The sequence below is a fragment of the Notolepis coatsorum genome, assembly GCF_963971535.1.
Source record: "Notolepis coatsorum genome assembly, chromosome: 6".
In the NCBI taxonomy this organism is placed as follows: domain Eukaryota; kingdom Metazoa; phylum Chordata; class Actinopteri; order Aulopiformes; family Paralepididae; genus Notolepis; species Notolepis coatsorum.
The window spans coordinates 155,009,758-155,022,979 of NC_140170.1; the positions used below are offsets into that span (position 1 = coordinate 155,009,758).

Here is a 13,222-nt window from a genome sequence, read left to right on the forward strand (position 1 = left end):
GGAGCCAATGAGGACTACCTCTGTTTTATCACTGTTCAGTTTGAGAAAATTAGAAGTGAACCAGGATTTGATTTCCTGTAAACAGACAGGGAGGGAGGGTGGAAGTGGGTTTGGAGGAAACATAGATCTGGGTGTCGTCCGCGTAACAGTGGAAATGGATGTTATATTTACGGAAAATCAGACCAAGTGGGAGGAGGTAGATGATGAAGAGGATAGGGCCATGGACAGAGCCCTGGGGAACACCCGAAGAGAGAGGGGATGAATGGGATGTGAATGATTTTAACTGTATGAACTGAGTACGGCCAGAGAGATATGAATGGAACCAGTCTAGGGATGTGCGAGATATTCCAATGGAGGCTAGTTGGTTAAGGAGGTTGCGAGATATTCCAATGGAGGCTAGTTGGTTAAGGAGGTTGTGGTTGTGGTGATGGTTGTGAGAAGCCCCTGGGCTAAAAGTCAGAATAAAGAGTTAAAGACTCACACTCAAGACTGATGAGAGTGTGTGTGTGTGTGTGTGTGTGTGTGTGTGTGTGTGTGTGTGTGTGTGTGTGTGTGTGTGTGTGTGTGTGTGTGTGTGTGTAGAGAGAAAGGAGAGAAAGAGAAACAGAGAGAGACACAGATAGAAAGACAGAGAAAGAGCAAGAGAGAGACAGAGAGAAAGACAGAGACACAGAGAGAAAGAGAAACAGAGATACAGATAGACACAAGGGAAAGACAGAGAAAGAGATAAAGAGCGAGAGACAGAGAAAGAGAGAAAGAGAGAGTGAGAGAGAAAGTGACAGAGAGAGTGACAGAGAGAAAGAGACAGAGAGAGTAACAGAGAGAGAAAGAGAGACAGAGGGAGAGAGTGACAGAGAGAGAAAGAGAGAGTGAGTATGTATGCAGCGGGCCCCTCTACCTGGTGAGGTTTGACGGCCTTGGCCAGCTGTGGTGCCAGGTACAGATCCTCCTCCTCGGCAGGGTGGTTGATGTTGACCAGGACTCTCCCCTGGGCGTCCGGCTGGTTCAGCGTGTCGTTGATGTGAGCCCCGCTGCTCTCCGTGGTGCCGCCGCCCTCGCCCTCCTCGTCGGCCGACTCACTGCTGATGTGCATCATGTCCTCGTCCCCGGAGCTGAGCTCTATGACGTCTGTGACGAGGGGGAAGAGGACAGACATCAAGAGAGTCCTTGGTCCCAAACGACTGCATTAAGACTTAATGTGTTATAGGGTCAGCGATGCATAACTGGTAATTGTCATTCAGAGAAATCAAATGGGTTGTGTTTGGAATGGGCCATTTTCAACACGATACATTTGATGTAACATGAGCTCATTTCATTTTGGATGCGGATAAAAGTGACGGACCACTAGCCTGGCTTAAAACTTCGGGAGAGGTGTTTTTGGCTGACAGCTAGGGTAGTGATCCGTAACCACTTCCATTCATTTGTGCTAAGCTAGGCTAGCTTGCAGCCGGATAGCTCTCTAGTGAACGCACAGAAAGGAAATTGGTTTCCATCTTCTTGTCGGACTCTGGAGAAGACAGTAAGCGCCTTTCACATAATGTTGCCATGTTCCTTTAAGTATGGAAAGTTGGCGATTCCCAACACAGCCCACGTGGAGTTACACTCATTGAAACTTTCAACATTAACATCCTCTTTGTTTTTTTTCACCATCTCTGATGACCGGCAAGGGTAGCTTAGGCTTCACATCCTCCTCCTCCTCCTCCTCCTCCTCTTCCTCTTCCTCCTCCTCCGCGCTGCTGTCGAGACAGATCACGTCCTGCTTGCTTAGGAGGCCGGGTACCACCTGAGGCGCCTCCCCCGGCTTTGACGTGGTCTCCCCTGGTAGAGACAGAGAGTGGGATGAGCACACATATTTTACATGACCTATTACCAATCAGCACACATATTTTACATGACCTATTACCAATCAGCACACATATTTTACATGACCTATTACCAGTCAGCACACATATTTTACATGACCTATTACCAATCAGCACACATATTTTCCATGACCTATTACCAGTCAGCACACATATTTTCCATGACCTATTACCAATCAGCACATATATTTTACATGACCTATTACCAATCAGCACACATATTTTCCATGACCTATTACCAATCAGCACACATATTTTACATGACCTATTACCAATCAGCACACATATTTTCCATGACCTATTACCAATCAGCACACATATTTTCCATTACCTATTACCAATCAGCACACATATTTTCCATGACCTATTACCAATCAGCACACATATTTTCCATTACCTATTACCAATCAGCACACATATTTTCCATTACCCATTACCAATCAGCACACATATTTTCCATTACCCATTACCAATCAGCACACATATTTTCCATTACCTATTAGCACACATATTTTCCATTACCTATTACCAATCAGCACACATATTTTACATGACCCATTACCAATCAGCACACATATTTTACATGACCTATTACCAATCAGCACACATATTTTACATGACCTATTACCAATCAGCACACATATTTTACAGGACTGTAGTGTGGTAGTGAAAGGGTTAACCTTCTGTAGTGTGGTTGTGAAAGGGTTAACCCTTTGTCGTGTGGCAGTGAACCTTCTGTATTGTCGCCGTGAAAGGATTAACCCTTTGGTAGTGAAAGGGTTAACACCAGGTTTAGACTACACAATGTTAGCCCTGATTTGAGACCACAGACAAGAAGCCCCAGATCAGAGGCAACTCTGTGTTCGCTCGGTGCGTGCACGTCTGCGCTCGATCGCTATGTGTGAACTGTTTCAAGACGATGAGTCGCAGACAACCGACAGATATCTAGCATGTTAAATATCTGGATCCCGACAAGGAAAGAATGACAGCTCATTCACTCAGAGCAAAAGAGAAATCGCTTCCTCCAGTGTCTTTCTCTGATCAAAACAAATACCTCCATGATCAACACCAGTGTCCCTTCTCGCGTGTGTTTGTGACAAAGCGTTTGGAGACGAGACAGACTTGTCGCGGATTCCTCCAGGTGAAAGATCTTGTCACATGTAAACCCCCTGTCGCCGATCAGTCACGTAGTGTGTGAAACCACGGCGACATCGAAAACAAGAGAGTCGCGCCGTGTGAACGGCACAGTGCGCTGGCTGATTTGTAAAGTGGTGTAGCATGTCACCTGTGGGAGACTCAGGGGGCGGCGGGGCCGGCGTGGGGGGCAGGGCCGGCGTGGGGAAGTCCTTCCTCTGCTGCTCCAGACGCTTCAGTCTCTCCATCTCCTCCTGCTGGGCGGCTTGGGTCCCGGCCTCCAGCTGGTGCTCCTTCAGCACCTTCCTGTGAGGACAAGATAAAAAGGTCAGAGGTCAGGATGACACCCAAAATCCACCAGGGGTTCTAACTCAAGTGTAGAAACCCTGTGGATCGGCTTGCATTTGGCATTGCCCAACATCAGGATTAGCTTTAGTTTCTTGCTGGCAATTTTTTTTTATAGCCTAGCTTAATAACATTTTTTGGTACGAAAAAGCCAAATCAACTTCCTGATTTTAAAGTCCCACTGTGAACCGCCTGATCCGATAATAAAGTATTGAGTCACATTCCTATTAGCCATGCATGTAAAACCACTAAGTATCAACTAGGGGAGTGACCTGATGTTTTTCCTCATGTGGATAGGCTTCGATGGGCTGAAGGGTTTGGAGGGTTTGGAGCCCTTGGAGCCCTTGGAGCCCTTGGAACCCTTGGAGGACTTGGCAGATTTCGAGGACTTGGGAGACTTGGATGATTTGGATAATTTGGAGGACTTATGTTTCTTGTTTTTTTTCTCGACAGAGGGCTTGCTCTGGCTTTCCTTCTCCTCCTTCTCCTTCTCCTCCTTCTCCTTCTCCTTCTCATTCTCATTCTCCGGGCTGGCTGGAGGCTGGGGACAAGAAGGCGGTCTGGAGGAAGGTCTGGAGGAGGGCCTTGATGCAGACTGAGGTGGAGATTCAGGGGAAGGCTCTCCATCTCCAGAGGTAGCAGGAGAGTCTCGGCCATCCTGAGCCGCTGTTTCTGCATCGTCCTGGGCACTCTTCGGGCGCTCTGCGGGAGAGACAGGATATCAAATAACCAATAATAAACCAGGATTATCTGATAATTAATATAAATATTCTTAAGCTTATAGCCGGGTGTATTATTTTCATCACCGTGTTGTCAAAAGGTGTTTGAGTCACAATTTAAATGGGTATGTGTGATTAAACAACAGTTTTAAGGTTCGATTCCCGCTTTGGGGGACCAGGTTGCCAGGTGGGGTATCTCCCGGGTCTTTCTGTGTGGAGTTTGCATGTTCTCTCCCTGTGCTCGCAAGGGTTTCCCCTCCAGAAAAAGAGATAAACCCAATGGAAAAACATGCAGAACAGATCACTAACGCTGCCGCGTCCCAGACAAAGATCGACAGGAGCACTTGGATTGGTCCCCGGGCATGGCCCACGCCGCAGCCTTGGGTGTGTGTTCCTGTGTCACCCATCTTACATGCGTGTGTTGCTGCATGACACATAAAGACTTCTCCTTCTTCCATGATTGATAAGTCTTACCTACTGCATCTTTTTTATCCATTTGGTCTTGTTACGTCCTGTGTGTCTGGATGTTACTGTGCAGCTGGGTACCAATGCATACTTGTATTTCTCTATCTTGTATTTCTATATTGGAATGTGAGTCTTCTCTACACCTGGAAAGTGGCAATAAAATTTTTGTCTCCGACTCGTCAATGTACTCAGTAGGGATGGGCATTTTAAAGAAAAATCCAGATCGATTGATCGCATGCTATACTCGATTGATCGTGTATTACTCGAAAAGGGAAAAAATACTTTAAAAGAAAAAAAAATTATAAAAATATTAGAATCTTTTTTTTTTTACTTATTTTTGTTCATTCACGTATATATGTTTAAGGAAACCAACAAACAGTTATAATCTTACACATACATGTGAAAAGATGTGTAATTTTTTTTTATAAAGATTTTTCATAAAGATTTATAATTTCGATTTTTTTCTTTTTTTCTCATAGCTACGAGTAATCGATTACTCACGCCCATCCCTAGTACTCAGATGCGTAAACAAAACCTGAAGGCTGACATCACTGCCACTGTATTCAAAATAATTAAGTCCCTACAGGTGTCAAGTCAAAGGACTTACTTTTAAATATTCTAATATGTATGGACGAGGAATGGGAATACCAATTAGTCCCACTTGAGAGGATTATAAATTAATTGACATTGAGTGCATTCATTGACATGCACATTCATATTCTGGATAATTGCCAATATCATATCTAAGGTCTTTCATTTTCACATCCCAATTACCAATATCCCTGTATAGAAGGTTTCAACTTGACAACATAAACATTTTATGAACACAACATAAACATAAACAATTGATTTCTGTCAGCTATTGATATTAGTAAAGGCTGCAACAGGAAATAAACTTGGCAATTCTAGTGATGCACCGATGTGAAAATTGTGGCCGATACCGATAACCGATATTAATATTGCTGTTCTGGCCGATACCGATATCTCTGTATAGAAAACACTTTATGATAATCAAATAAAGAGCTCTTTTCCAAAACGCATTTTTTTTTTTTACTTTTGTAACTTATTTTCAGAAATGACATATTTTGAAACTATTTAAGGCCAAAACATGTATAATAAAAATATATATATATATATTTTTTTTTTAATATATTGGCCCTATCTTGATATCGGACCGATACCGATGTGTAAAAAAAGCGGTTTGGCGTGTAATGACTAGCGATGAATATTATGCGTTTTAAATATGTTGCGACCGTCGGATTGTTGTTAAAAAAGGAGGGATACTAGCTAAGGTGTGGGGGAGTTGGCGTATATAAGTTGATTGCTTTAAAAACGGAGAGAAATTTCGTATTTACGCTGTTTAAAACGGGGTGATGGGCAAACATCTTTGGTTTTAGCTTAACGTATGGGGTGGAGTTCAATTCGTGAGCGGGTAAGGGGCCTACATAATGTTTAAAGAACAAGATCTAAGCTTATGTGGAATTTACAAATATGGATGTGAAGAAAGATTTTGAAAAGATGTTTTAATTTTCTGTTAAATTAGATAAGTTGCCGGTGAGGTAACGTTAGAGTGACGCGGCGAGGAAAGATTACGTATGTCCGCTTCCGGTTTGCGCGATGAGCTCTGGGTATCGTAGTGTTAGTGTTTAACGTTATGCAGTGTTTATGTTTCAATATTGTGTGTTTGTGAATGTTAAATGTGGGGAATGTTTGAGCTGCTGTGTGCGGATGTGTGCGTCTGTGCTGCGGGACGTGGAGGTGTGGAGCGTTTGTGGAACGTATATTAGCTGGTGGCTATGCGTCAATATAGAGAGAGTAGTGACGAATAGGGATGGGTACCTTTCACATTTGAACCGATACCGGTACCTGTGAATCGATACCGGTACCCAACGGTACCTTTTTTCGGTACTTTAGTCTCAAGAAATTTTATTTACCTACCTCAGTCGTAAAAAGAAAAATCCAAACTTCAAATAACTACAATTTCGACAGTTTTCGGCTTGTCATTGCTCCGACTGCTTTGTTGTTGAATTAAGTCAAATCCTAGGTAAGCATATATTGTGCGTGTGAACGTTGACATGAAAAGAAAAAGGTAAAAAATAAAAAAAATAATTTTTATTTTTTTTTTTGGTTTCTCACTTGATTCGATACTCGGTAGTACCGACGTGTTTCGGTTCGGTACCTCAAAAGTACCGAATTCGGTACCCATCCCTAGTGACGAATGAATAATGCCGCAGCGGCAAAACCTATTAATATTACCTATGTGTTGATATAGAGAGAGTAGTGACGAATGCATAATTTTACCTATTAAAACCTGCCGCCGCTGCGGCAAAACCTATTAAAACCTGCTATTAAAACCTGCACAGCTTGCGGCTGTGTGGCGAAAAGCTGCTTGGCGTGTGAGTGCCGTCAAAAAGAATATGCGCATGCGCGCGTTACCGGCGTAGGGGGAAAACGAGCGTAGAGGGCTGGCCGATCGCGGGCCAATCAGAGCAACGCGGAAGGGCATGTTGGTTGCCAAAAGTATTCACGCCGCCTGTACACTACAGCCTGGTAAACACGTCGGCCCAAGAGAGCAAAAATAAGTTTGAAAGAAAATGCAGCTATAACTTAGAATTGGGTGTATATTACAGAGTATCACAAATAACCAACATTTAAGCTTGTCTGAACATTCTGCATGAAGAAACCATACCTTTATGGCTGTGTTCATCGACCTTTCCATGGACACAGTGAATAAACAAGGCTGCACAGACGGTGTGAAATTAAATTATTTCACTTAAAAATGTGGTTCTTATTTATAAAAGACAAGAAAATATGGGGGAACAATAATATAGAATATAATTTATTTAAGGGAAAATAATATGAGTAAAGGTAACAGCGGTTAGTTTACTTCCTCTTTGGGCAGAGATCAGGGTTGGGTACCGAACTCTGTACTTTTAACGGTACCGACCAAATTACATCTGTACTACCAAGTACCAATTCACGCTAAATCAAGTGGTAGTTTTACATGTTTAGTATAGGAGTGTAATGTACTAGACAAGAGAGAGCCTTTTCCACAAATATATAAATTACTGTCCCATCTCTTGGGTCTTTGTAAAGACCAAACGAGGTCAGTGGAGTTTGATAATATTTACTGAGGATGGCCAGATACTAGGGGTGTAACGGTACACAAAAACCACGGTTCGGTACGTACCTCGGTTTTGAAGTCACGGTTCGGTAAGGGTTTTCGGTACAGTGGGGGGAAGTTTGTCTTACCATGTTCCACTCAGGGGTGATGTAGTGTGCAGTAACTAATTGTACTTGTAGGGCTGGGCTGTCAACAAATATTCTATATTGAAATTAATAATCGACTTGTTGAAAAATAATTATAATAATTATATTAGATTGTGAAAAAAAACAGCCCCCGGTGGGCACGTTAGTGGTTAACATACCGTTGTATTCGTTCGGTACACAGCCGTACTGAAAGGTACAGATATGAATGTGTACCTTTACACCCCTACCAGATAATGTTGATATAACATTTAAAAACATAATCATGAGATTTATTTTGTGTGGTGTGTTACAACAATAAATAACAAAATGTTCTATATAAATAATGTTGAAATGGAGAAGTTTGGACTTATTTTACAACTGAAATACATGTTATTGCAGAGAGAGTCAAGTACCAAAAAAAGGTACCGCTGGGTACCGATACCGAATTCCAGGAACTGGTACTGGTTCAAATGTGAACGGTACCCAACCTGAGCAGAGATGTTTGACAGTCCAACTCTCTGCGTAGGAGAATTATTTAGAATGTTTATGCTGTCAAATTCCAAAAGAAAGTATGTGTGAGCAGAAAGTACATTCCAAAAGAATGCGAGTGGTTTTGCAACATTCTTTACATAATGGATATTCATCTTCACTGTCTTCACCCACCCACCACTAGTTACAATGTAATCAAACGGATGGAACTGAAATCTACGACAATTGACTTTCCAGGTACGAATAAACTGCACTCACCAACTATGTCATCTTCATCATCCCCATCGTTTTCATCCTCGTCGTCATCCTCCTCGTCATCATCGCCCTCACCCTCGTCGTCATCGTCGTCGTCATCATCATCGTCCTCCTCCTCCTCCTCCTCTTCTTCTTCCTCATCATCATTTTCCAAGTCCTCCTCTTCACTGTTGTTAAGGCTGGGCTCCAGGTCACTCTCTGAAATGGCCTCTTCAGACATGGTGTCCTGCAGAGCTCGGAGAGTATTACCTACACATCCTTATCAAGAGTCCCTGAAAAACAAAAAGAGCAGATCAGCATCTATTCTCTTCAGCTAGTCTCACAGCCTTTACATGTGACATCTGGTAGAACCCCAACATCCAAAGTACCTCACAGTACAATAAGAACTGCATTCTAGCTTCTGTGGCCCAGGTGGGAAAGTAACCGCTAACCTGCTGCATAGGTTGTCTAATCACAGTACAGGGCTCCATAGTACTAATCACAGTACAGGGCTCCATAGTAGTAATCACAGCATAGGGCTTCATAGTACTAATCACAGCACAGGGATCCATAGTACTAATCACAGTACAGGGCTTCATAGTACTAATCACAGTACAGGGCTCCATAGTACTAATCACAGTACAGGGCTTCATAGTACTAATCACAGCACAGGGATCCATGGTACTAATCACAGCACAGGGATCCATAGTACTAATCACAGCACAGGGATCCATAGTACTAATCACAGTACAGGGCTTCATAGTACTAATCACAGTACAGGGCTTCATAGTACTAATCACAGTACAGGGCTCCATAGTACTAATCACAGTACAGGGCTCCATAGTACTAATCACAGCATAGGGCTTCATAGTACTAATCACAGCACAGGGATCCATAGTACTAATCACAGCACAGGGCTCCATAGTACTAATCACAGTACAGGGCTCCATAGTACTAATCACAGTACAGGGCTCCATAGTAGTAATCACAGCATAGGGCTTCATAGTACTAATCACAGCACAGGGATCCATAGTACTAATCACAGTACAGGGCTTCATAGTACTAATCACAGTACAGGGCTCCATAGTACTAATCACAGTACAGGGCTTCATAGTACTAATCACAGCACAGGGATCCATGGTACTAATCACAGCACAGGGATCCATAGTACTAATCACAGCACAGGGATCCATAGTACTAATCACAGTACAGGGCTTCATAGTACTAATCACAGTACAGGGCTTCATAGTACTAATCACAGTACAGGGCTTCATAGTACTAATCACAGTACAGGGCTCAATAGTACTAATCCCAGTACAGGGCTTCATAGTACTAATCACAGTACAGGGCTTCATAGTACTAATCACAGTACAGGGCTCAATAGTACTAATCCCAGTACAGGGCTTCATAGTACTAATCACAGTACAGGGCTTCATAGTACTAATCACAGTACATGGTTTCATAGTACTAATCACAGTACATGGCTTCATAGTACTAATCACAGTACAGGGCTCCATAGTACTAATCCCAGTACATGGCTTCATAGTACTAATCACAGTACAGGGCTTCATAGTACTAATCACAGTACAGGGCTCCATGGTACTAATCACAGTATATGGCTCCATAGTACTAATCACAGTATATGGCTTCATAGTACTAACCAATCACAGTACAGGGCTTGGGAAGTGGGCGGGAAGGTAGACTGTTTGCGAAACGTCACTACGACTACGGACCCGATGTTGGCGGGTTACTTACACCAAGTTGCATTGAGAAATCACGCAAAAACTGATTGTGGTTTCTCCCGTAATGGCGCTTTTCTGTGGCAGCTAAAAATCTCCTGTCAATACAGACAGTCAATGGGAGTGACCTTCTACAAATGGCAGCTTTCCCCAGAAATGTGAGGTCAGCTTCCCACTAGCCCTGATGCAAATCAAGAGTTGATCTTTGTTGATTGAGAAGACCCTATGTTGCCTACCAGTAGCTAATCATTTAACGAGGCAGTGTGTAATAGATTAAACAATTTGTTCAATGATACCATAGACAACAGGCCTATGATTTGCTTGTCTGGGACTGCCCTGAAAGTTAAATTGTATCAGAAACGATTCCAACACTGCCACATCTGGAATAGCTTAACGTTGATAAAGGACATGGAGTGAGTTGCTTTATAGATTAACTTTTACCAATTTGAGCAGTTACACCACAGCACCGGTGCCACCAACGGAAACTGCCATTGAACCCATAAAAAGGATCAAGCTAAATAGATAAGTTAAAGATCAGAAAAAGTTTGTGCCCATCATCCGTTTCAACTAACTTAAAGAGTTGAGACCCAACACGGGTCACTCGCCTATTCGAGAGTGATTCCCTCGCTTTATCGGTATATCGGGTCTCGGGGTGAGATTAAAGATTAAATATGGAAGAAGTACAAACTTTCTTCACCGTGAAACTTGGGTCTAAATATGACGTCACGCCGTGCGGTGGAACTTCAAAGGCTGCGTGAGCCACTGATGTAACGGCGTTACGTTAGCTAACGTTAAGCTAACTGCGTGAAGCTAGCCCGCTATATTGTTGTTATTGTTCACGTTGGCTGCAGCCACCCGTCTTTATTAGCGAGTGACGCTACTGCGCCAGCTAAATAAATCACATGTTACTTTAACTGTTAAATATTGATATTATTACCCTGCCCGACTATGTTATAAACGAGCAAGCTGGTTCCACAAGCCAGCAACACACAACGTCGTCCATTGTCCATCCACGACCAGAGAACACGCACGACACGGGTGGCTGGCAGGTTGGATATAAAGCTAACGTTAGCTAGCTACTGTCGGTTCGTCGGTACTCTTAATAAACTCGTTGACTGTGTGGCTAACAGTCCATGTAGCTACTAGCTAGCTAACCTCGCTAGTTATAATAACGTTACTTGGCTTTGCGTTAGCCAAGTTACTACAATGCTGCTAACGCAATACGATAGCTAACCGATAGCCAACATACACGTTAGATAACGCCATCAAGTTCAAAACATCAAGGTGCTGGGGTCAATGTTCTTACCTCGTGTACTGTAACGTTATTCCTTTAAGAAGTGTAGCTATGTGACTGCGGGTACAGTGGTGGCTAATCAGTTGAACCAGGGGGTGATGATTGTATAACAGGAGGACTGTGGCTAAGGTTGCTAATTTCTCAGGTTTTTCCAGTGTGACCATAAAGAGCGTCCCCACGCAGTTAGGAAAGCGGCGGGTACTCTCGTCTAATCGAAGGTTCCGGGGGGTAGCAGCAGCACCAGTGACGAGACATCTCTTCTCCACATGATGTCCTCTGTTCAGTTTCCAGTGGCACCTCAGATACAACTGGGAACGAGGTTAAGTGGCACCTATCGGGTAGAATAATACAGTAATAGTGACTCAGAGAAACCGAATGACAGGGAATGGAGTTCGAACTTATTATAGGGAAAAGTAAAACAAAATTTAGAAGCCTTTTACACATTATCCACTAACCAAGCCCCCCCACTTAGAAAGTTCCAAAAAGTTTTCACACCAGTATTTGTTTCTGAGAAATGAGTACCAGCCTCCCTCCCTATTATTACAGGCATTTTGTATCTGAAAAATGTTTATTACTCATAAAAGTTCCTCTATAACATATAAACAGTGGTAGAATGTGTTTTTCAAAGGCGTTTCTTAACCAGACCCCTGGTACCAAATTTTTTGCTTCGTTTTAAACTTTAAAACTGCATCACTATATTAGTATACAAGGAAAAATAAACACATTTTGACATTGATTAACATACATTTAAAACAAAATTATTTAAATAGGACATACTAATACTAATAAATATTCATAACTGCCAAATTGGCACTAATCAACATAAATGTTGGCACTACTGAATAACATAAACGTAAACCTTTAAGTAAAACGTAAACATTGCTGGTCATCAACATGCAGCCTGAGATGAATTTGCACACTCCGATCCTTTGCAGTGCACCTCAGGGTGCTGCAGTCTGTCGTACACCTGATGGCCCACAGGAGTTCCTGTGGAGCTGGTCAGTTTGGACAAGGACTGCACACCCAGACTGTGGTACTTCTCTGTTGCACCTGGTATACCTACACACCCAGACTGTGGTACTTCTCTGCTGCACCTGGTAGCCACACACCCAGACTGTCGTACTTCTCTGCTGCACCTGGTAGCCACACACCCAGACTGTGGTACTTCTCTGCTGCACCTGGTAGCCACACACCCAGACTGTGGTACTTCTCTGCTGCACCTAATAATAATAATAATAATAATGGATTGGATTTATATAGCGCTCTTCGTGACACCCCAGAGACCCCAGATCGCTTACAGAGTCCATTATTTGTTCATACACAGTCATCCCGGTGGTGGTAAACTACAATTGCAGCCAGAGCTGCCCTGAGGCTGACTCACGGAAGCGTGGCGAATAATCAACGCCTACGGCCCCTCCGACCACCACCAACATTCATTCACATGCATACACATTCATACGAGGCAAGTAGGTTAAGTGTCTTGCCCAAGGACACAACGGCAGTGGGATGGACATGGGCTTGAGCGGGATTCGAACCACCAACTCTTCGATCATTGGACGACCCGCTCTACCCCTGAGCCACGCCGCCCCACACCTGGTAGCAACACACCCAGACTGTGGTACTTCTCTGCTGCACCTGGTATACCTACACACCCAGACTGTGGTACTTCTCTGCTGCACCTGGTAGCCACAC

At 43.3% G+C, this 13,222-nt stretch overlaps 1 protein-coding gene across 2 annotated transcripts in view; it reads right to left on the minus strand.

Annotated features, from left to right (window-relative positions):
• rad54l2 (RAD54 like 2) overlaps positions 1–11,680 on the minus strand; it is a 58,204-nt gene extending 46,524 nt beyond the window's left edge. For both annotated transcript variants that reach the window (XM_084316006.1, XM_084316005.1), the window contains exons 1-6: positions 11,543–11,680; positions 8,522–8,790; positions 3,614–4,043; positions 3,148–3,302; positions 1,648–1,818; positions 899–1,128 (exon numbers count right to left, since the gene is read on the minus strand). In XM_084316006.1, coding sequence (XP_084172132.1) covers positions 899–1,128; positions 1,648–1,818; positions 3,148–3,302; positions 3,614–4,043; positions 8,522–8,738 — 1,203 coding nt within the window. In that variant the 5' untranslated portion in view covers positions 8,739–8,790; positions 11,543–11,680. The remainder of the gene's footprint in view (positions 1–898; positions 1,129–1,647; positions 1,819–3,147; positions 3,303–3,613; positions 4,044–8,521; positions 8,791–11,542) is intronic.
• Between the last annotated feature and the right edge of the window lie 1,542 nt (positions 11,681–13,222).